Below are 23,344 nucleotides of genomic sequence, written 5' to 3'. Positions count from 1 at the left end.
CATTCTGGCTAACCGTTTTAACATAGATAATAAGTAAAAAAGCAGTAGGAACTAGATTGAATAGTGCAGTAGCAATAAATGCGAGAATATTTACTTCCATAATCTTATCGTTTTTTACGTACCATTAACTCGGGATTTAATTCCATAGTGATGATCCAAATTTTATCTGTTGATGATATTGAATCAGATTAATATCAGGAATAACAATATATGAGCTATCATATCAATTCGCCGTCGCGAATTGAATAGTATACCATAGGAAGATCTTTTATCCATACTGAATCCAAAAAAAGAAAAATGGAATTTGTTATCTAATCAAGAATTCCCTTAAGTTATCTTTCTTTTTTACTCTTTTTTCCAGAACCTGACGTCTTTCTTCTACAATCAATCATCTAATGAAGTTTCACTTTTTCGTTTCCACTTCCACTGGTTACAAAAATCCAAAAATAAAAAATAGAAGGAAACGGGATCAATCTGAAAAGTATTTTGTCAAGGTAATTTTAATAAAAAAATTGGGTGTTGTACAAGAAACAAATTCGATTTATACATGTACTCCCGAGAAACATCTGGAATTCGATTCCATTAGATAGACGCGAGAAATTGAAAAACCAGACCTACTATGTTATCTTTTGAAATCCTAAATAGAATCTTACCAATCAAAAAATTTTCTAGTACTAAGCCACATATCTGTTTTAGGAATTAGTTCTAGTTCAAGTAATGGAAATTTTTCTATTTGTTTGAAAATGAGAAGAAAATAAACTCAAAAAGAAAAAAAAAGACCTAAGAATCATCTGAAGACTTCCTATTGAAAGTGAAATTCTATTGTTGTTCTTTTCCAAAAAAGTGGAAAGATCCATTGATATATTTATGGATTATTGGATCCGTCGGGACTGACGGGGCTCGAATCCGCAACTTCCGCCTTGACAGGGCGGTGCTCTAACCAATTGAACTACAATCCCAGGGAACTAAAGTATACAGTATCTATACTTTACTTTCTTATATGATTTGACTCAAAGCATTTCTAGGTAGAATTTTTGTGTTGTAACAGAGACGCGAGTGATATATTTATCTTCATTTCACATGAATATGGACTTTCTTTAGTGAGAACGACACGAATTGCTAGTAAATTTTTCTTATTTCAAAATCTATTGATAAAATAAAGAAAAAGAGTTTTCTTTTTTTCTTTCTATTTTTTTCTATTTATACTTTAACAATTTTAACTTAAAGACCATACCATAATATGAATCTAGATCATTATTCTGATCAAAATTTCAATTTCCCGAAACAAATAAATAAAGCAAACAAATAGAAAAAAGAAAGTATAACAAAAATTTGGATTATTTTTTTACGTGTATCAGCCGTTTCGGGAAGACAAAAACCTTCGTCTCATAATGGATGAGCGGATTATTGGGCCGAGCTGGATTTGAACCAGCGTAGACATAGTGCCAACGAATTTACAGTCCGTCCCCATTAACCGCTCGGGCATCGACCCAGGAAGAATCAATTCAATTTGAAGCTTATTGCTAATCTATGATCAACTTCCTTTTGCAGTACCCTACCCCCAGGGGAAGTCGAATCCCCGTTGTCTCCTTGAAAGAGAGATGTCCTGAACCGCTAGACGGTGGGGGCATACGGGCTAAACTTCCATCATACTATGAACATAATATGAGCAGTTTTTTGAAATTGTCAATATAATCGAATAATCAGATTCAAAAGATCTTTCCGTCTTACAAAATTCCATAGAATTGTTTTATCATTTCAATTTCATTTATGAATCATTCATTCGCTAGAAAATCAAAAATTATTAAATATTTATATAGACTAATTTATTCATTAAAAATGAATCGAATATTAATAATTAATCGAATACTAATATTAATCTAATTATCTAATACTAATATAGAACGCGAGATAATATGAAATTACAGAATACTTTCCGTTGTCGAATAGAAAGAAAAAAGGGAGTTTAAACAAACCCCATTAACGCATGTCGAAACGAGTCCCTAGCTGCTATCCGGTTACTTAATGTATAGTATATAATAACTTATTGTATGTAATATATGTACATAGATATATTTTTGGTGGATATACATAATGACTAAGCCAAGAATTGGCTAAAAGGGCCCTTTTAACTCAGTGGTAGAGTAACGCCATGGTAAGGCGTAAGTCATCGGTTCAAATCCGATAAGGGGCTTTTTAGGTTTTTCATAAAACTACAGTCTATTTGAGAAATTGTGGGCAAGGTCCTCTCAAGTCAATTCTTTCTCTTGTCAAAATTGTGGTGGAACAAACCACGATACATCTTATTGTGGAGGTTTGAACCCCGAGCATGTAGCGGCATAAACCAGAAGGCAAGATGGATATAAGGGAAGTAGCGGTGGAGTAGCTTGGAGGCAACCATCACTCGGATTTGGACATCAACCTAAACAATGGAACCAACACGCTCAAAAATCATACAACTCCAACCCTCTATACCAAAACCCACCTCCATTTCAAAATCAAAACCCAAGAGGAAACTACCCAAGAAACAACCAACACAATAGTCAAAACCAATACAACAATCAAAATCAAGCGTCTCAAAGGAGCCAAGAGGAAGCATCTCAACCTGATTCAACACAAACCCAAATTCTTCAACAACTTCAAGCCATGAATCAACAAATGCAAGAGGTCAAGGTTCATAAGAAGATGGTTGATTCACAACTAGCTCAATTGGCCGAGAGAGTCCCTTTCAACTCACCTTCTATTCTACCCGGACAATCACAAACTAACCCTTCCAACATTATGAAACCCGACTCTTGCAAGGCAATCACATTGAGATCGGGCACATCCTATGAGGGTCCTAAGAAGGGGGATAGTGAGGAAAAGAAGGAAGGAGAAGAGAGTGTGGGTGAAGACAAGGAAGTTGAGGAAGAGAAGGTTGTTGAGAAAGAAAAAATTATGGAGAAGAAGAAGCTTAGAGATGAGAAAAAAAAACTTCAACTCCTAGTGAGTCTAGGAATCTTGATGGGCCGGTTCCATTTCTCGGTCGACATGCGGAGAGGAAATTGAATGACAAGTTTGCAAAGTTCCTTAGTGCGATGAAGAATTTTCACATCAACCTCCCTTTCATCGAAGTTGTCACACAAATGTCTTCATACTCCAAGTTCCTCAAGGATATTCTCACCAATAAGAGGAAGCTCAATAATGAGCTCATCACTCTTCCCCATCAAGTGAGTGCACTTGTTCAACATAAGATGCCTAAGAAGCAAAAGGATCCGGGAAGTTTCACTTTGCTGGTAAAGATTGGGAACATGGAAGCTAGGGGCGCCTTAGCCGATCTTGGAGCAAGTGTTAGTTTGATTCTTGTATCCATTGCCCAAAAGCTTGTTGAGATTATCCCTACAAGGAAGACTATCCAACTTGCCGACTGTTCGGTGAAGTTACCTTGTGGTGAGCTTGAAGACGTTCCCATTCAAGTTGGGCATATTTATGTACCTTGCGATTTTGTAGTGATGGATATGGAGAAGATGTCGATACTCCTTTGATTTTGGGTCGTGAAGCTCTTAAGACTTTGGGGGCGGTGATCAATTGCAAGAACAACACCATTACATGTGAGGTTGCCGATGAAAAGATTGTGTTTGAGTTCTCTAAGTTGCTCAAGACCCCCATGGTTGAAAAATGCTATAGGGCTGATGTTGTGAATGAGGAGTTAGATTGCTTGGGAAGGGTTATGATGAAGCCTCAAGATCCAATGGTTGAAGCTCTTACATGCAAGGAAGTATCACTATCAAGAAGCAAAGGAGTTTGTCATGGCCATGGAAGAAATCCAAATGGAAGAAGACCATGAACAACAAGAAGATAAAGAAGAGCTTGAACTAGAGGAGAAAATGGAGGAGAGTTCCAAGCCTCCTCCAAGGTAAAACTCAAACCCCTTCCCCCTCTTTGAAATATTCTTATCTTGGATATGAAGGGGAATACCCTATTATCGTCAATGCTACCCTTGATGGTCTTGATTTGGAAAATTGCTTGTTGTGTTGAGAAAATATAGAAATGTGATAGGGTATAGCATTGATGATATCAAGGGTATTAGCCCTTCTTTGTGCATGGATCGTATTCATCTTGAGGATGATCAATCCACCTCGATTGAACCTCAAAGGAGGTTGAACCCCAACCTCCAAGAGCTTGTCAAGAAGGAAATCTTGAAATTGCGTGAAGCGGGCATAATTTATGCTATCTCCGATAGCAAGTGGGTTAGCCCGGTTCACGTGGTTCCAAAGAAAGGTGGAATGACCATTGTCAAGGGAGAAGGAGGAGAGAAAATCTCCACCTGGACGGTGACCGGGTGGGAGAATGCGTATTAATTATAGGAAGTTAAACAAAAATACAAAGAAAAGCCATTTTCCTCTCCCCTTCATGGACCAAATGTTGGAGAGACTTTCTCACCATGATTTCTTTTATTTCTTGGATGGATATTCCGGATTTTTCCAAATCCCTATCCACCCAAATGACCAAGAGAAAACTAGAAAGTTCTGAAAATTTTTGTGTCTAGGATTCAAGAAAAGATTTGACTTTTAGTAAGTAGTAGAAGGACTATCGAAAACTCTCCATTCCCTTCCAGCCCTATTGACGTGATTACTGACTGGGCCTTGAAGTCGGCGGGAGGGAATATCTAACCAATTTCCAATTGTGGATAAAGAAAAGCGTAATATAGTTTGTATACAAACTCAAAAGAGTCTCTGAGCTGAGTATTCAGGTATTGGATTAGTTCATTAAAGGAATAATCCCAAAAAATTTTGACTCTGTACCAGGGATTTCACTATTATTATGAAACAATAATGGAAAAATTCCTTCATATTCATAGAAATAGGGGACATAATTCACATGGATATTGAGTCTCGCTTGGGCTGCTTTAATGGTAGTCTTTACATTTTCTCTTTCGCTTGTAGTATGGGGAAGAAGTGGACTCTAGAAATACTAATTGAGTTTCGTTGAGGAATAAAACTGTATCATTATCATTTGTTTTATCGATCCCTTCGCAAAGTGTATTTAAAGATAATAATGTCAATAAAAAAGATATTTCAATAATTCCCACGTTTATATTTCGAACGGAGATATAGATGATAGGAAATTTATCTAATTGAATTTTTCTGAAATTTCCACGAATGGACTCTTATCAAAATTCAATTAGATAAGTTTTGTTATAATGGAGAACATCGGATCTCTTTTGTTTCAATATTTGATTGCAAAATTCAAAGAAGTTTTCATACCATCGAACTCTTTCGAGCATCTATCCACCAGCCAATCAATTCAATTACTTTCCTTCTTGGGTTGGCAATGATAAAAAAAAGATTACTAATTTGGTTTTTTCTTAATATATACCAAACTTTACTTTTTATTCGTTGATTCTTTCGGCAGGTACTGGGATTAAGTTTGTATCTTTATAATAAATTATAGTTTATAGTACAGCGTCTTACACGAAAAAAGATTAATCTAATTGATAGTATGGTAGAAAGATTCATATGAATCTTTCTACCATACTATCAGCTCTCATCGAATATTGCTGATTCGCTCCTGCTCGTTTCAGTTAAGAAACGCAATTGGAATCCGTCAAAGAACTACGAAATCAAGTTTCATTCAAATTAATCATTCTGGCTAACCGTTTTTACATAGATAATAAGTAAAAAAGCAGTAGGAACTAGAATGAATAGTGCAGTAGCAATAAATGCGAGAATATTTACTTCCATAACCTTATCGTTTTTTACGTACCATTAACTCGGGATTTAATTCCATAGAGATGATCCAAATTTTATCTGTTGATGATATTGAATCAGATTAATATCAGGAATAACAATATATGAGCTATCATATCAATTCGCCGTCGCGAATTGAATAGTATACCATAGGAAGATCTTTTATCCATACTGAATCCAAAAAAAGAAAAATGGAATTTGTTATCTAATCAAGAATTCCCTTAAGTTATCTTTCTTTTTTACTCTTTTTTCCAGAACCTGACGTCTTTCTTCTACAATCAATCATCTAATGAAGTTTCACTTTTTCGTTTCCACTTCCACTGGTTACAAAAATCCAAAAACAAAAAATAGAAGGAAACGGGATCAATCTGAAAAGTATTTTGTCAAGGTAATTTTAATAAAAAATTGGGTGTTGTACAAGAAACAAATTCGATTTATACATGTACTCCCAAGAAACATCTGGAATTCGATTCCATTAGATAGACGCGAGAAATTGAAAAACCAGACCTACTATGTTATCTTTTGAAATCCTAAATAGAATCTTACCAATCAAAAAATTTTCTAGTACTAAGCCACATATCTATTTTAGGAATTAGTTCTAGTTCAAGTAATGGAAATTTTTCTATTTGTTTGAAAATGAGAAGAAAATAAACTCAAAAAGAAAAAAAAAGACCTAAGAATCATCTAAAGACTCCCTATTGAAAGTGAAATTCTATTGTTGTTCTTTTCCAAAAAAGTGGAAAGATCCATTGATATATTTATGGATTATTGGATCCGTCGGGACTGACGGGGCTCGAACCCGCAACTTCCGCCTTGACAGGGCGGTGCTCTAACCAATTGAACTACAATCCCAGGGAACTAAAGTATACAGTATCTATACTTTACTTTCTTATATGATTTGACTCAAAGCATTTCTAGGTAGAATTTTTGTGTTGTAACAGAGACGCGAGTGATATATTTATCTTCATTTCACATGAATATGGACTTTCTTTAGTGAGAACGACACGAATTGCTAGTAAATTTTTCTTATTTCAAAATCTATTGATAAAATAAAGAAAAAGAGTTTTCTTTTTTTCTTTCTATTTTTTTTCTATTTATACTTTAACAATTTTAACTTAAAGACCATACCATAATATGAATCTAGATCATTATTCTGATCAAAATTTCAATTTCCCGAAACAAATAAATAAAGCAAACAAATAGAAAAAAGAAAGTATAACAAAAAATTGGATTATTTTTTTACGTGTATCAGCCGTTTCGGGAAGACAAAAACCTTCGTCTCATAATGGATGAGCGGATTATTGGGCCGAGCTGGATTTGAACCAGCGTAGACATAGTGCCAACGAATTTACAGTCCGTCCCCATTAACCGCTCGGGCATCGACCCAGGAAGAATCAATTCAATTTGAAGCTTATTGCTAATCTATGATCAACTTCCTTTTGTAGTACCCTACCCCCAGGGGAAGTCGAATCCCCGTTGTCTCCTTGAAAGAGAGATGTCCTGAACCGCTAGACGATGGGGGCATACGGGCTAAACTTCCATCATACTATGAACATAATATGAGCAGTTTTTTGAAATTGTCAATATAATCGAATAATCAGATTTAAAAGATCTTTCCGTCTTACAAAATTCCATAGAATTGTTTTGTCATTTCAATTTCATTTATGAATCATTCATTCGCTAGAAAATCAAAAATTATTAAATATTTATATAGACTAATTTATTCATTAAAAATGAATCGAATATTAATAATTAATCGAATACTAATATTAATCTAATTATCTAATACTAATATAGAACGCGAGATAATATGAAATTACAGAATACTTTCCGTTGTCGAATAGAAAGAAAAAAGGGAGTTTAAACAAACCCCATTAACGCATGTCGAAACGAGTCCCTAGCTGCTATCCGGTTACTTAATGTATAGTATATAATAACTTATTGTATGTAATATATGTACATAGATATATTTTTGGTGGATATACATAATGACTAAGCCAAGAATTGGCTAAAAGGGCCCTTTTAACTCAGTGGTAGAGTAACGCCATGGTAAGGCGTAAGTCATCGGTTCAAGTCCGATAAGGGGCTTTTTAGGTTTTTCATAAAACTACAGTCTATTTGAGCGGGGAATAGAAATATTGTTTGTTGATATTTTGAAAGTACAAAAGAAGCAACTTTCTAAGTATAATAAGTTATACTTATTAGTAGTAGTTATAAAGTTGAACTACTATTCATTATATTATAATGATAAGCGGTTTCTCGAATCAGCAACTATTCCTATTTTTGATTATTTGAATCAAATTTCTTGGAATGGAAAAGTTCGAAATCAACAAATGAAAAGTAAGTGGACCTGGCCTATTGAATCATGAATATACCCGCTATTCTGATATTCAAATTTGATAGAGATTAAATTGGAATAGTTGACCTTTTTTTTCTTTAAACTCGGCTTGAATTTGTCGATATTTCCAATTTAATCTTTGTATTCCTAGTTATTCCATAGGAATAAATTGGCGAGTCTCTTCCGGCTAGAGAAAACTTTGTGGTTATTTCAAATCACAACCTAAAAAAGCCATCTTCCATATCTTTGTTTTCTTTGATTCCAAAACGGAATGCATTTCGATCTTATCTATCAAATAAGATTGCGATGATAGTGTGGTTTCCTGTACCAACTATTTCTATATCCATGCAACCCATATTTTTGTTCCGACAATGGGATAGAGAATGCATGCGTGAAAGAAGCTCTCATTTTAAGTTTCCTAGTATTTTATTGTGAATATCATATGGAATTCAAATTAAGTAAAAAATCGAAAATTCTCTGTATCTTTCTTCGATCCGTGAAAATGAAACGATATATTCTGACATTTCTGATTGATCGGAAGGAAAAAACTAACTATAAATAGACAAAAACGAACATATATTTATTAGAGAATAATCTCGAAAGATATTTATTTCTTTTGCTCCGTTTTATGAACAAGATGCAACAATAAGCTTAATTGAATTCGTTGATAGAAAGAAAAGGTCGATTTGAGGATCAGTCGGTAACGAGCAAGTAGATTGGTTGTTCCTTGACGAGATCTTTCAAAAGATTAATAGTTGAGTCTAATAAGTTCAAATTAAGGAATAATTGAATTTCGGAATTTATTTTAATTATAATTTTTTTTCGAAACCTTATAGCTAATATTATACGAGAAATCAAATCATCCATAAATTAAATGATCGAATTCTCGGATTCCAAAAAATGCTATGGGGTGCTCGGAAATGGTTGAAGTAGTTGAATAGGAGGATCACTATGACTATAGTCGTTGGTCAATTTACTAAAGACGAAAAAGATTTATTTGATAGTATGGATGACTGGTTACGGAGGGACCGTTTCGTTTTTGTAGGTTGGTCTGGGCTTAGTTGGTTCAAACAAAATGAATTGTTGTTTTGACTAACGAGTTATGGATAACTTGACAATTCTAATTCGAATCAACTAATTCGACATATTTTCCGCAATCATAAGGAGTCCGTCTATGTTTCTACTTTATGAATATGATATTTTCTGGGCATTTTTAATAATATCAAGTGTTATTCCTATTTTAGCATTTCTATTTTCCGGAATTTTAGCTCCGATTAACAAAGGACCCGAGAAACTTTCTACTTACGAGTCGGGTATAGAACCTATGGGGGATGCTTGGTTACAGTTTCGAATCCGTTATTATATGTTTGCTCTAGTTTTTGTTGTTTTTGATGTTGAAATAGTTTTTCTTTATCCATGGGCAATGAGTTTCGATATATTGGGTGTATCCGTATTTATAGAAGCTTTAATTTTCGTGCTTATCCTAATTGTTGGTTTAGTTTATGCATGGCGAAAAGGAGCATTGGAATGGTCTTAATTCCCGAATATTCCGACAAGAAAAAGAAAAAAAAATAAGATTGAAACAGTTATGAATTCCATTGAGTTTCCACTACTTGATCGAATAGCCAAAAATTCTGTTATTTCAACTACGTCAAATGATCTTTCAAATTGGTCAAGACTCTCAATTTTATGGCTGCTTCTCTACGGTACCAGTTGTTGTTTCATTGAATTTGCTTCATTAATAGGCTCGCGATTCGACTTTGATCGTTATGGACTCGTACCAAGATCGAGCCCTAGACAAGCGGACCTAATTTTAACAGCCGGTACCGTAACAATGAAAATGGCACCCTCTTTAGTGAGATTATATGAGCAAATGCCTGAACCAAAATATGTTATTGCTATGGGGGCATGTACAATTACAGGGGGTATGTTCAGTACCGATTCTTATAGTACTGTTCGAGGAATCGATAAACTAATTCTCGTGGATGTCTATTTGCCGGGCTGCCCACCTAAACCCGAAGCAGTTATAGATGTTATAACAAAACTTCGTAAGAAAATATCTCGGGAACTCTATGAAGAGAGAATGAAGTCTCAAACGAAGAATCGGTGTTTTACTATCAATCACAATTTTCGTGTTGGGCGTAGTATTCATACCGGAAATTATGATCAAGGATTACTGTATAAATTTCCATCTACTTCCGAGATTCCTCCTGAAACATTTTTCAAATACAAAAGCTCCGCATCTTCACCCAAATTAGTGAATTAAACAGGATTCTTTTTTTGAAATTGTAAGCAACAGGTCAATTTTAAGAAATTTCAGCATATCGTAAAGTAAATGGCAATAAAATATTTATACAAACAAATAAACAAATGAGGGAGATAGAAACAAAATGCAGGGTCGTTTGTCCGCTTGGCTAGTCAAATACGGGCTAGTTCATAGATCGTTGGGCTTTGATTACCAAGGAATAGAAACTTTACAAATAAAGCCCGAAGATTGGCATTCCATTGCTGTTATTTTATATGTATATGGTTACAATTATTTACGTTCTCAGTGTGCTTATGATGTCGCACCGGGCGGGCTGTTAGCTAGTGTGTATCATCTTACAAGAATCGAGTACGGTGTGGATCAACCGGAAGAGGTATGCATAAAAGTATTTGCTCCAAGGCAAAATCCTAGAATTCCGTCCGTCTTCTGGGTTTGGAAAAGTTCGGATTTTCAAGAACGGGAATCTTATGATATGCTGGGAATCTCGTATGATAATCATCCACGCCTAAAACGTATTTTAATGCCCGAAAGTTGGATAGGATGGCCCTTACGTAAGGATTATATTGTCCCAAATTTTTATGAAATACAAGATGTTTATTAAATGATAAGAAATTTATTTTCACTTCTACAACATCAGATATATAAAGATTCTTTATATGTTCTGCTCTAGATGAAACAGAAGAATTGATGGCCCATCGGTATTCTATTATGGATAAAGAAAAAAAGAAAAGACAAATGAAATTAAGTTAGGAATTCATTAAGATTCTAAAAAGGTGTCTTTTGGATGAGCTAAGAGCCGATAGAATGAACTAAAAAGTTCTGTATCATTATAAACAAATAAGAAAAATTGAAAACATAACAAAATTCTTTATTTTAATTTTCTCTACCCATCTATCTATAAAATAGATGGGGTATATCGCAGGATAACCAGCGAAATACCTTATGTATGTGCCATGATCTCAGCTAGGAATGAATATGTATATCAATCCATCAAAAAAAGCATGTGATGTGCCAGGAACCAGATTTGAACTGGTGACACGAGGATTTTCAGTCCTCTGCTCTACCAGCTGAGCTATCCCGACGGTTCATTCACCGTTTTGGCGCACCATTTTCTAATTTCATTTTACTCGATAACTCGGGTTTATGTCAATTAAACGCACAAAAAGGATTACAAAGTCTTATATGCGTACCAGAATTCCTTGGGTTTTGCAAATTTTTCTATAATTAAGTTGATTTAAGTTTTAGTACGAGTAATAATATGAATTGTGAATCACTAAACTGAGTACCCCTTGCTCAAAAATATTTATTTCTAATCATATATATATCACAAGACTTGTGATAAGAGAAAAACATTTCCGTTCATATCCATTTTGAAAAGAAAAAGAGGTATAACCGCCTTCAACCCTTTAATGAAAAAGAGAACCACTTAGGGAGTAAAAAAATCTTTTGGGGATAGAGGGACTTGAACCCTCACGATTTTTAAAGTCGACGGATTTTCCTCTTACTATAAATTTCATTGTTGTCAGTATTGACATGTAGAACGGGACTCTATCTTTATTCTCGTCCGATTAATTAGTTCTTCCAAAGATCTATCAGACTATGGAGTGAATGATTTGATGAATGAATATTTGATTCTTTTTTGAACTTGAAATCGATTCAAAAAAAATTCTTCCATTTTTCCGTTTCATATTCTAAATTTTTTTTAGAGAGAATATGAAACTCTCTCCTCTATCTAGAATAGAGAAATAATTCAAAAAAAAATATAGAATAGATTCGGGGTCTTAGTAATCATTTGATAAAGTATATTCTTCAACCTTTTTGGAGTGGGGGTTCGATGGAAGAATTCTTAGAACAACACAGCACAGTCAACCCCATTTGTTAGAACAACTTCCTTTGAGTCTCTGCACCTATCCTTTTTTTATTGTTGCTTTCTGAATCTTTATTTTTTGCTTTTGACAAAAGGAGTTGGCTCAGGATTACCCATTTTTATTAATTCCAGGGTTTCTCTGAATTTGAAAGTTTTCACTTAGTAGGTCTCCATACTAATGCTCAAGCCAATTAAGTCCGTAGCGTCTACCGATTTCGCCATATCCCCCCCCCTTTCTTTTTAAGATTAGGATCTCCATGTGATGTCCTTCCCTTTTATTCTTTCATTTCTGACGGAACCGTCGAATTCATTAGATTTAATATGGATTACTATACCGAAAAATGCTTTCGCCATTTTCCTTTTTTTCTATCTTCCTTCATCTCTATCGGAAGTCTCCATTTGACTTTGATTTTGTCTAGTCAGACATGGTTCTATCCTTTCTGTAGCTACAATTCAATATCGAGGGATATATCCCATCTATATCCTTCGCCTCGTTCATTTTTGTATGCAATTTTGAATACTCAAAGGGTCGATTCTTTTTTTGTCATCATAGTCTACGGCTGCACACAGAAGAATATCTTATTATGTTAATATAATCCAGAGTTCTTCTTTATCGATTCTCATTTTTTTATTCTTGTTTATTTTAGGTTTTCTTAAGGCAGACTCTTATAACTCTAATAGTTATCCATTTCTTAGAATTATAGATATAATGAAAATTGTCATAATGAATTTTTGTTTTAATTTCGATTTGAAATGGATTTGAAAAATAAAATTTCATAGAATTTATAAATCTAATTGAAATAGAATCGAATCGTTCTAGAAGAAAAATAGAATCTATATAGAAAGAAAAAAACTAAAGTAAATATTTCTATTTATTTGATATTTGATTTGAACTATTTCTTTCAAAAACAAATTTATATCATAAAATAATAAAAATGAATAAGCTTACACTAAAATGTAGTTTATTGAATGCCAGTGCATGTATAATTTCCGGGAGCCCGCTTAGCTCAGAGGTTAGAGTATCGCATTTGTAATGCGATGGTCATCGGTTCGAGTTCGATAGCCGGCTTTTTCGATTTTTATTTGGATTTGTGCTTTTAATATATTTTTTTCTTTGAAATCGAAGAACAAAGAAAAAAATAATGATCGATTATGTTGTAGAAACTTCCACCTAGGAATAAAAAGAAAAGGGTTCAAGCTCGACAGACCAAATCAAATCGGGAAAACTCTTTCTTTTCCTTTTTCTTTTTACTTAGATATTTTAATACAAAATATAGAATATTCTATATATTTTGTATATGATGTATATACAACCCATTTCATTATTCATTGGAATCCAACACTTCAGTGGATTTCATTTCATTTATCATTTAGTTCAGTTTGAATTTCGGTTTTTTTGTAAAATCGAATATATATATATATATATATATATATATATATATATATATATATATATATATATATATATATATATATATATATATATATATATATATATAGAAATAAAGAAAGGAGACTTAAAGGTATCCCTTATGCCGATGCAACGAGTGAACTATAAAGAGAGTCAGAGACAAACCCTTGTATTGTAAATAGGTTGTTGTTGTTTCTCCGATACCCGCAGTCTTTGAATAAGTAGTTGTTGTTGGGATTCTCCCAGAAGAAATAAGTAAACCAAGAGCGGGAAATCCTTATGTGAAGGTAGCTGTAGCATTATCAGTTTCAGGAAAGGAAGTTGAACTGGTACCTGTGGATAAGGCGGTTGAAGCGGAAGCTTAACCGAAAGCATATTCTCTGTTCTCTTTCTTTATTCTCAGTCTCAGTTAGCTGATTCTGTTTCAGTCCTGATAGAATCCCTAGTTTCTTCTACTATTCTCCTTATAGAATGAAAAGTAGGAACTAAGATAGGTATCCGGAAGGAATAAGGGAATCAAGTTAAGCCTGTACCTTTTCTATTTTATATTCTAGTTTGTTTTCCTTATATATAGTATAGATAGAGGAGTAGTAGTAGCATCCCTCTGTTAAGTTCTGTTGAAAGGCAGTATGAGAACAAGGTTGGGATATATGGAGCAAGGTAAGGTAGTATACTTGCTTACTTGGATACAAGTATGGCTTGAATCCCTTCTCTTTTAGACTAGCCTTAGGACTGACGAAAGTCATTTAACTTAACTGCAGATAGACAGAAGTTATGACAACCCTCACACGAGAGCCAAAAGAGGTCTTTCATTAAGATAATTAGCCCATATTTAAGATAGACTCTCTTACCAGACTCGAAAGAAAGGTAAGAAAAGAAGAAGGCAATGTATCCAGCTCTTATATACGTAAACGGTTGGTTACGGCGGAGGCCTATATTCGAGGTTCGTAGGTGAGTTCGGGATGAAGTGGTGGCGGATGCTCCTGAATATAAAGATGTCTTAACACCCAAGGAAAAAGAAATTATCTCGGTGTTTGGTCATCATACAATTGAGGCTTTACTGATTCACATTATGAGCCGCGTTTTTTGGAGTGAGAATAGCATTTCAGTAGCTACTTTAGTCGAGCATATTGAATACGTCGTTCGAAGTCATGCTGAAATGATATTTGCTTCTCAAGGAGATAAAAAGAAATTAGCCAAAACTGCGGGTAAAGGGTTACGACACCCTTTCGGTACAGCCTTAGTTGAATCTTTAGTGGAAAGGAAAATGATAAAAATTGTAAACAAAGAGGGTGATTCATCTAAAACAGCCAAAAAGAAGAATAAATCTTTTTATTTGGTAAAATCGCTTCACGCCGAATGCTTATTCAATCCTGCCATTCTTCCTGTACAGATGAACCTTCCTATGGTTCATCCCCCTATGGATTGGAGCTATGACCCCTGTGATAAGACTTGGCTAAACATAAGCGATCTATATGGTGGTTACTTTCTAGCTTTTTCCAATGAAGTATATGAGCGGTGTCGATTACTAAGTTCTTGGAACGTCAATCAATTATATATTTACTTCGGTAAGAAAATGGATAAGAAGACTTTTGAAAAAGCCGATAAAGTGTGTTCAGTAATGAACAAACTTCAGCGTCAGGCTTTTAAGATCAACAAAGCTTTTCTCCATAATCTTACTATGGCGGAACCGCTGTATGCTATTAAAGGTATTATCAAGCCTCGTTTTGTTAACTATATAGATATGAATGATGCGCGGTTGAATAACTTGCTTAGAGAATTTTATGTTAATAACAAGGACGTACAGGAAATATGTACTTATAAGAAATTATTAGAGGTTTTATCAAAAAATATCCAGCGCGCTCGTTATGAGCAAAGAATATTATAAATGGCCGAAGCCTACCAGGGCTATAAATTTTATTTACCAGTGTTTCTTGACTTCTGAGGAAGAGCCTACCGCTGTGGTAGCTTGAATTTTAATGAATGCGATCTTGTTCGAAGCCTGATATTATTTGATAGCGGCGATGAGATGGGTGATTTGCTTAATACCTATACTGTTACACTCCATTACATATCTGCGGCCTTTCATTATAACTCATCATTCAATACATATGCTAAAGCATATAACTGGATGTTAGAAAATATTGAGATATTAGGAAAGGATATGCCTGTTCAGCCTGATGGTGGGATAGATGAAGTTGAATTAATCACTCGTTTAACCGAACGGGGTATAGAAGCTAAAAATCCTATTCAGTTCATATCAAAAGTACATAATCTTTTTCACTATAAATATGAAGAAAATAATAGAGAGGCTGCAAATACTTTATATAATTTTCCTATTACCCAGGATGCTTCCGCAAGTACATATCAACTTATGAGTTATTTCATGTTGGACGACATAATGGCTATGAGAACCAACCTCATTAATGAGGGCGGTGGTGGGATACAAGATATCTATTCATGCTTATTGGAGGAGTTGAAGTCCTTCCTTAAGGAAGAACTAGATGAATCTGTTTATACAACGATAACGGAAATCTTTACTAATTGATTTTATTGGTCCACCCGAGCCAACCATAAATTTTATTAATTGATAATATTAATTTGAATCCTCCGAAAACTAAAAATAGATCTAATTCCATTTCACGCTCCAAATTTTGGATGATTCAATCAATCTTTCTTGGGTGAAAGGGAGGATATCTCAATCGGGAGAGAGAACGAGGAAATCCCATATGACCCAAGATACCTGACAAGCCGCACTATACGTCAACCCAAGCTGCATCTTCCTCTCCAGGACTTCGAAAGGGAACTTTTGGAACACCAATAGGCATTAAATGAAAGAAAAAAATTAAGTACTCTATTTCACTTTAATGTGGAAACGTAATAATTTAGGGTTATTGTCTTTATAATATCAATCTTTATTAGATTTTCTGCATAGACTAGAAAGGTTTAGTTTAAGAAGACGGAATAAATAAAGGAAAAATCTTACCAATATAGCCTTCCAATACTAAAGAAGTATGAAAGATCACATGTCCATATAGAACATTTGCGTACCGAAAAAATGTCATTCGGGTTATGCAATGCTCCTTCAACATTCTAACGATGCAAGACTTCCATTTTTTCGGAAATTCTTGAAAATGAGATTGAAGTTTTTATGGACGATTTTAGTGTTGGTGGCTCGTCTTTTCACACTTGTCTTTATAATCTTGAAAAAGTTTTGAAAATGTGTCAAGAGACGAGTTTGGTTTTGAATTGGGAGAAATGTCACTTTATGGTTGAGGAGGGAATTGTCCTAGACCATAAAATGTCAAAGAAAGGCATTGAGGTTGACTCGGCCAAAGTTTCGATGATTGCAAAGTTGCCCCCTCTTACTTCCGTTACGGGAGTGAGAGCTTTTCTAGGGCATGCCGGTTTTTACCGGAGGTTTATCAAAAAAATTTCATCAATCGCCAAACCTTTGACCGAATTACTCAAGAAAGATGTTGTGTTTAGCTTTGATGAGGCTTGTCTTGAGGCATTTCAAAAACTCAAGGAAGCTCTCATTTCCTCTCCTGTTGTGCATACTCCGGATTGGAGCTTGCCTTTTGAACTAATGTGTGATGCTAGTGATTTTGCAGTAGGTGCGGTGCTTGGGCAAAAGAAAGAAGGAAGATCTCATGACTGCAGCTTTCCCGAGTGGAAGAGGTTCAATTCAGTTGTTCCGACTCTGACTTTGAAGCCCGGCCGGGTGAAGAAGCCTCATCCCGAGCAAGGTTAAGGAAAGGCTGGCTTCATCTACTATGCAAGTAGAACACTTGATGAAGCTCAAAGAAATTACACAACGACGGAGAAGGAAATGCTTGCGGTTGTGTTTTCCATGGCAAGTTTAGGTCCTATCTTATTTGCTCCAAGGTGATTGTGTACACGGATCACATAGCGGTCACTATCTTATGACCAAAAAGGAAGCAAAGCCACGCCTCATTTGTTTGGTTCTTTTGCTTCAAAATTTTTACATGGAGATGAGAGATAAAAAGGGAGCGGAGAACTATGTGGCGGATCATTTGTCTAGGCTTCCTTTTGAGAACAAGGAGGATGTGCCAATCAATGAAGAAGTAGGATTTGAAACTCTCATGGCTATGGCTTCAACATCTAGCCCATGGTATGCGGATATAGCCAATTATCTTGCTTGCGGGGTCATTCCCCCGGAGTTTTCTTCTCAACAAAAGAAGAGGTTTTTCAAGGAGGTGAGCATGTACTTTTGGAATGATCCCTACTAGTTTAAACAGTGTGGAGATGGCCTTTACCAGAAATGTGTTCCGGACCATGAAATCGAAGGAGTTCTTAAGCATTGCCAATCGTTGCCATGTGGAGGACATGGGGGAGTTAATAAGACGGTGGCAAAGATTTCTCAATCTCTCCTATGGTGGCCGACGATGCATAAGGATGCCCAAAGGTTTGTTTCAAGATGCGACAAGTGCTAAAGAAGTGGTGGCATAACTAAAAGAGATGAAATGCCTCAACAAAACATTTTTGAAGTTGAGCCTTTTGATGTTTGGGGCGTCGACTTTATGGGGCCTTTTGTCTCATCATGTGGGAATTTATACATCTTGGTAGCGGTGGACTATGTGACTAAGTGGATTAAAGTTATACCCTCCCCTACCAATGATCATGAGGTTGTGCTTAAACTTCTCAAGAAAATCATATTTCCGCGGTTTGGGGTCCCTAGGGTGCTAATTAGTGATGGAGGTTCTCATTTCGCCAAGAAGCAATTCGAGGCTCTTCTCAAGAGGTACGGAGTTCATCACAAGGTTGGTCTACCTTATCATCCTCAAACTCAAGGACAAGTGGAGGTGTCAGATAGAGAGATCAAGAACCTTCTTGAAAGTATGGTGAACAAGTCTAGGAAGGAGTGGTCCCTCAAGCTTGACGACACACTTTGGGTCTTGCGGACGGCGTACAAGACTCCAATTGGTACAACCCCCAATCGGTTGGTCTATGGGAAGGCTTGTCATTTGCCGGTTGAGTTAGAGTATAAAGTTTGGTGGGCAATCAAGGAGCTTAACATGGATTTGTCGTTGGCCGGTGAGAAGAGATTGCTCAAGCTCAATGAACTTGAGGAGCTTCGATATGATGCCTACGAAAACTCTAGGTTATACAAGGAGAAAACCAAGAAATGGCACGACTAACATATAAGGAACAAGAGCTTCAAGGTTGGAGACAAAGTGTTGTTGTTCAACTCTAGGCTTCGTTTGTTTCGCGGAAAGCTCAAATCCGAATGGTCGGGGCCTTTCGTGACTTTAAGGACTACTCCTTATGGGTCTTTTGAGTTGGAGGCGGGTGACAACAGGTTCATGGTTAATGGTCATCGTTTGAAGCACTACTTTTGCAAGGATGAAGTTGGTTTGGTTGAATGTATGAGGCTTGATCCGATGGATCTTGAGCCACCCTTTGGATGAAAATTTCTCATGGTCAAGCTTCTCGGGAGGCAATCCGAGTTCTCAACTCTTTTGTTCTTTATTTTCTTCATTTAGTCGATTTAAGTGTTTTTGTTTTATGGTCTTTGGTTGTTATTTTGTAGGTACTTGAATTTTTGGGCAATGCTTTTGTGGATTAAGGTTTGAGGGTGTTTTCACCTCAAGGGAGTCCTTTTAAAACTCTAAAATTATTGATTTGCTCAAAAGAAATGGATAAGATATACTAAGCCAGTATGAGTATAAAATATCTTATTGCATAGCTTTGTTGTTTGGACATTGATGTAATTTAGAGATTCTTATGAATCATATCATCAGAAATTCAGAATTCAGAACTTAGAATTCATACCCATACCAATCCAAGAAAGCCAATTGAAAGTGGCGGTATATTCTATTTCTATTAAATAAACTCACATGAAACAATTTACTTTGTATATTCTCGAGAAAAAATACTCATTTAATTTCACAATTTACACAATCACACCATATATATTTTTTTCAAGGTATTTAAAACATGTTTTAACCAAATAAATTATTTTCAACGAAAAACGATTTTTCTTTGTTTGACTCTTTATAAGAAAAGTGATAGAGAGAACGAATAGAAGAAGCGGTGATGGAGGACAATAGGAATAGAGGAGAGAAAAAGGAAGATAAGGAGTCTAGAGGTAGAGCTGTCAAAAGCTGACCTGACCTGAACCCGATTATTAACCGACCCGTCTAAACCCGAAAAATGATGACCCGAACCCGATATGACCCGACATGAAACCAACCCTAGACCCGAGTTAACCAGAGTATTTGAGACCCGAACCCGAACATGAACCAACCTGGAGATGACCCGACACGAATATAACCCGTAAAATATTAACTTGAATCGAACCCGAGAATGACCCTAACCCGTTTTTACCCGTGAAAACCTGAATTAAACCCGACCCATCATTCACCCGACCCGAATGTAAACCGACCTGTCATTAACCTGACCTAAACCCAACCCAAACCCGATAAGATGTATGACACGACGTTACCCGACTCAAGCATGACCCAACCCAAACCCGACCCGTATAGGTTACGACATTAACCCGAAATGACCCGACCCGAGTTGACCCGACCCACACTTACCCGACCCAAACCCAATCGGTTTACCCGAATTGACTGCTCTATCTGGAGGAGAAAACGGCTTCCATTTCTTACAAAAGAAAAATGTTCACCACCAGATTAAAAAGTTTTTTTTTTTTTTTTTTTTTTGGTTATGCTGGAAACCACCAGACCAACATGATCAGCTTGGTCTTCTAGAAGTCTTTTTAGCTCACCAACTACATTCTTTTCCTCGCATACTTTAAGCAAGTAGTCTCTTATTTCAGTGATACACTTATTATCCTGGCATCACAAGAACCCAGAATCATTAACTTAGTTGATTGATCGAGTATAATCAATATAGAGCAATTTGACAGATCAAACAATTTAAAGGGTCCTTAATAAAATTCTAAAGGGACAAGCCACACTGACAATTGAAAATGAGACACCTGTTGTACCTTATATCTTCCTAAGTTCAAAGCTGTAAGAAGTGCAAACAATCCCTCATCTTCATCATCTTCTATCTTGACCACAGAGCCCACTGTTGTTTGTGCTAATATTAAGTCTACAAAACCACTCAAGTCCCACACCTTATCATCAAGATAGCTTTGTAGCAACATCTTTACTCCATGAAAGTCATGGGGTCAAAAAAGGCAAAATCTGCCTGAATTAATTCCTTTGAGAAGAAATCAAAACGGAGAAAATAATTAGAGCAAATAAAGACAACTGGAATAGAATCATTCACCTAGAATGGACATTCACAACGACCAACAACAATTAAATGCTTACTTCATGCGCTTCTTCTTCAGAACTGTTCTCCTTCAAGTTGTGCTTCCTACTAGATCTATTGGCTGAAAATATAATAGAAAAGATTTCCAAAAGTCATGTTAGATCAGCACATGAATTGCTAATCATAAATAGAAAACACAGGGCACCTATATAGGACAATGTTTATAATAGAGAAAACACCTATTAGTTTTGAGAAAGATGTTCTGTCAGATTTTGAATTAGAAACTTTGTGCTTTGATGAGCAAGCTGTGGCAGTTCTAGTTACTGAAAGAGCAAATTGTGAAAACGCAAAAGGTCGAGGCACCAGCTGGCCACTTCTTCGTGGTTTTCGAGGCATCCCCTTGTATCTGCACATAAGCAAAATTTTGTTAAAATCCATCTTAAAACATCACACTTTTTTCACCCTTCTTTTCTCTTTCTGAATCCAAATGAAACGGGAGAAAAGAATCAGGCAAAGAGCATCAAAGCACTCCAGCAGTAAGAATTTCAGCTAAGTAATAAGTTTAATTGGTACAAAGAGAAAGTACTATGTAACAAACACAACTCAAAAGTTAATCTCATACGCATATCTACACATCAGAGAAACTCTAACATCCATAAGACACAAACAATTGCCTAAAGCTCATCATACCATTTTACAATATTTAACAATGACCTTATTCAATGATTTTTTATTTTCATTTTTTTATAGTTAGAACCTATTACTGTGAAAGGACCTAAAGCTCATCATAACATGAAACCGAAACTCATAACACCAAAGGATGTAAAACCAACTACACCTCCATACACCCAAACCGCTAAAATTAGCAACACCCATCTAGTAAAAAAATCAATAATCTACTAGCTACAGTCATTGAATTGTCAATCAATTCACACAAATATAACCAAGAGGCTTCTATTCTCACTTCGAACCCAATAAGTCTACAATAGCCATCATCCAAGAAAAAAACGTGAAATCTGTTAGGAACAACCAAGATAGACATAAACATCAATAACCCGACTCATATAAAAAAAATATTAAAAAAGGAACGCTTAAAAAAACTGTAATATCAGAAAATGTTCCCCTTTTTTTTTAGCTTAGAAAACCCCATGAGCAGTAGCAAGCATAGGAAGCAACAACAGCTAAGCAGAGGAAGCAGCAGCAGCGTCAAGCATAGGCGGTGGCAGCAGCATGTAACAACGTTAAGCATAGGCAGCAACAGCTTCCAGCAGTATCAATAGCAGCAAGATTTAACAATATCAATAGTAGCAATGATTTGTTTTACTATAAGGGATTGGTGAACAAAGTAGTCAGAATTGTTTGGAAGTTCATGATGTATAACCTTTCAGCAAAACCAAACAAACATATTGAAAATCCATTGGGGAAATCTATAAAGACATCATAGTCAATACATGTTATCTTAAATTACACAGCTCAGAGAAGATAAAGTACAAACCTTGCTGTCCATACGCAAGGGACAAACTGCACAAGGAAATCACTAATTAGAAACAGGTCAACATTACCAAAGTGATCATAAGAGGCTATATAAATCATTTTTAACAAGAATTTATCTTTATCAAAAGATCTAAAACGCAGTTCATCTAGTCACCAAACTAAAATTTATAGTCTAAACAGTAACACTGACCTTTTGACCACAACTCTTGGTCAACATAACGCAAATAAGTTAATAATTAATAGCATGTAATCCACATGAATATTACTTGGCTCATATCCTAATTAGCTTCCAACTGCTCAACAAGACATTAATTTCAGTTTGCAAGTACCTAATATACAATCATATGTCTCTATAGTAACATAGGGAACACCAGAAGAGCTAAATCAAAGACGGTCTTTGTTTGCTACTCTAAATTGGCACATGAAAATAAATTAAACTAATTCAAAATGTTGTTAGTTCTATGGATTCATACCATTTCAATTAACAGAATGCATAATTCAGTAAATTCAGTAACTCTTGATTCATACCATTTCTATATGTTATAAAGTAAGGGAAAATCTTCTTGATTGAATGACTATATACACAAAATTCAGTAACTCGCATTTTTGATGGAAATCATCCAAAAGTTTTTTACTTACCAATTCCTCTGCCATAGTAATCACATACAAGGGAGAAATGAACGCACAAGAAAATAGTAGCAGCAAGAAACACAGGGGAATAAAAAGTGCAATAATATTTTCAAACACCCTCAATATACCCTAAATCACACAGGAAATCCCTAGAGAAAATTACAGAACAACTCTATTAAAATCCCACCCAAACAGCAAGAATAAACCAATTCGAACCAAAACAGACCAGTCCGAATAAAACAGCCCAGTTTAATAGCAAATAAACTCCAAAAATTCTGAAATTTTAAAGGCAGAAAGTAGACAGAAAAACACCCAAATTCAAAAAAAGAATCACCTAAAAAGCTTCTCTAACGAAGGAGAA

At 35.4% G+C, this 23,344-nt stretch overlaps 1 protein-coding gene and 8 non-coding genes across 9 annotated transcripts; 3 read left to right on the top strand and 6 right to left on the bottom strand.

The window, feature by feature from the left end:
* Positions 1-885: 885 nt before the first annotated feature.
* TRNAD-GUC lies at positions 886-959 on the bottom strand. Its single transcript has one exon. It is a non-coding gene; the product is annotated as a tRNA-Asp (tRNA).
* Positions 960-1,408: 449 nt separating this feature from the next.
* On the bottom strand, positions 1,409-1,492 carry TRNAY-GUA. The gene has a single exon. It is a non-coding gene; the product is annotated as a tRNA-Tyr (tRNA).
* Positions 1,493-2,122: 630 nt separating this feature from the next.
* Positions 2,123-2,194, top strand: TRNAT-GGU. The gene has a single exon. It is a non-coding gene; the product is annotated as a tRNA-Thr (tRNA).
* A 4,313-nt stretch (positions 2,195-6,507) lies between these two features.
* On the bottom strand, positions 6,508-6,581 carry TRNAD-GUC. Its single transcript has one exon. It is a non-coding gene; the product is annotated as a tRNA-Asp (tRNA).
* A 450-nt stretch (positions 6,582-7,031) lies between these two features.
* On the bottom strand, positions 7,032-7,115 carry TRNAY-GUA. Its single transcript has one exon. It is a non-coding gene; the product is annotated as a tRNA-Tyr (tRNA).
* A 630-nt stretch (positions 7,116-7,745) lies between these two features.
* TRNAT-GGU lies at positions 7,746-7,817 on the top strand. Its single transcript has one exon. It is a non-coding gene; the product is annotated as a tRNA-Thr (tRNA).
* Positions 7,818-11,342: 3,525 nt separating this feature from the next.
* TRNAF-GAA lies at positions 11,343-11,415 on the bottom strand. The gene has a single exon. It is a non-coding gene; the product is annotated as a tRNA-Phe (tRNA).
* A 1,781-nt stretch (positions 11,416-13,196) lies between these two features.
* TRNAT-UGU lies at positions 13,197-13,269 on the top strand. The gene has a single exon. It is a non-coding gene; the product is annotated as a tRNA-Thr (tRNA).
* Positions 13,270-19,387: 6,118 nt separating this feature from the next.
* On the bottom strand, positions 19,388-23,007 carry LOC110694359 (protein BCCIP homolog). Its single transcript, XM_021871532.1, has 7 exons — positions 22,993-23,007; positions 22,355-22,380; positions 21,099-21,265; positions 20,919-20,980; positions 20,588-20,749; positions 20,324-20,432; positions 19,388-19,455 (listed from the first exon to the last, which is right to left on the bottom strand). Exons 1-7 carry the CDS (start codon positions 23,005-23,007, stop codon positions 19,388-19,390), a joined length of 609 nt encoding a protein of 202 aa, XP_021727224.1.
* Positions 23,008-23,344: the final 337 nt, after the last annotated feature.

The sequence above is a fragment of the Chenopodium quinoa genome, unplaced genomic scaffold (genome assembly GCF_001683475.1).
Source record: "Chenopodium quinoa cultivar QQ74 unplaced genomic scaffold, ASM168347v1, whole genome shotgun sequence".
Classification (NCBI taxonomy): Eukaryota; Viridiplantae; Streptophyta; class Magnoliopsida; order Caryophyllales; family Amaranthaceae; genus Chenopodium; species Chenopodium quinoa.
The sequence above is the reverse complement of the archived record's forward strand: the minus strand, read 5'-3'. Positions and strand labels throughout refer to the sequence as shown.

Coding starts and splice junctions, on each gene's coding strand:
- LOC110694359 (XM_021871532.1), bottom strand. Junction 20,981..21,098: donor ATCTTTCTCAAAACTAATAG/GTGTTTTCTCTA, acceptor TTATATTTTCAG/CCAATAGATCTAGTAGGAAG. Junction 20,433..20,587: donor TGAACTTAGGAAGATATAAG/GTACAACAGGTG, acceptor TTGTGATGCCAG/GATAATAAGTGTATCACTGA.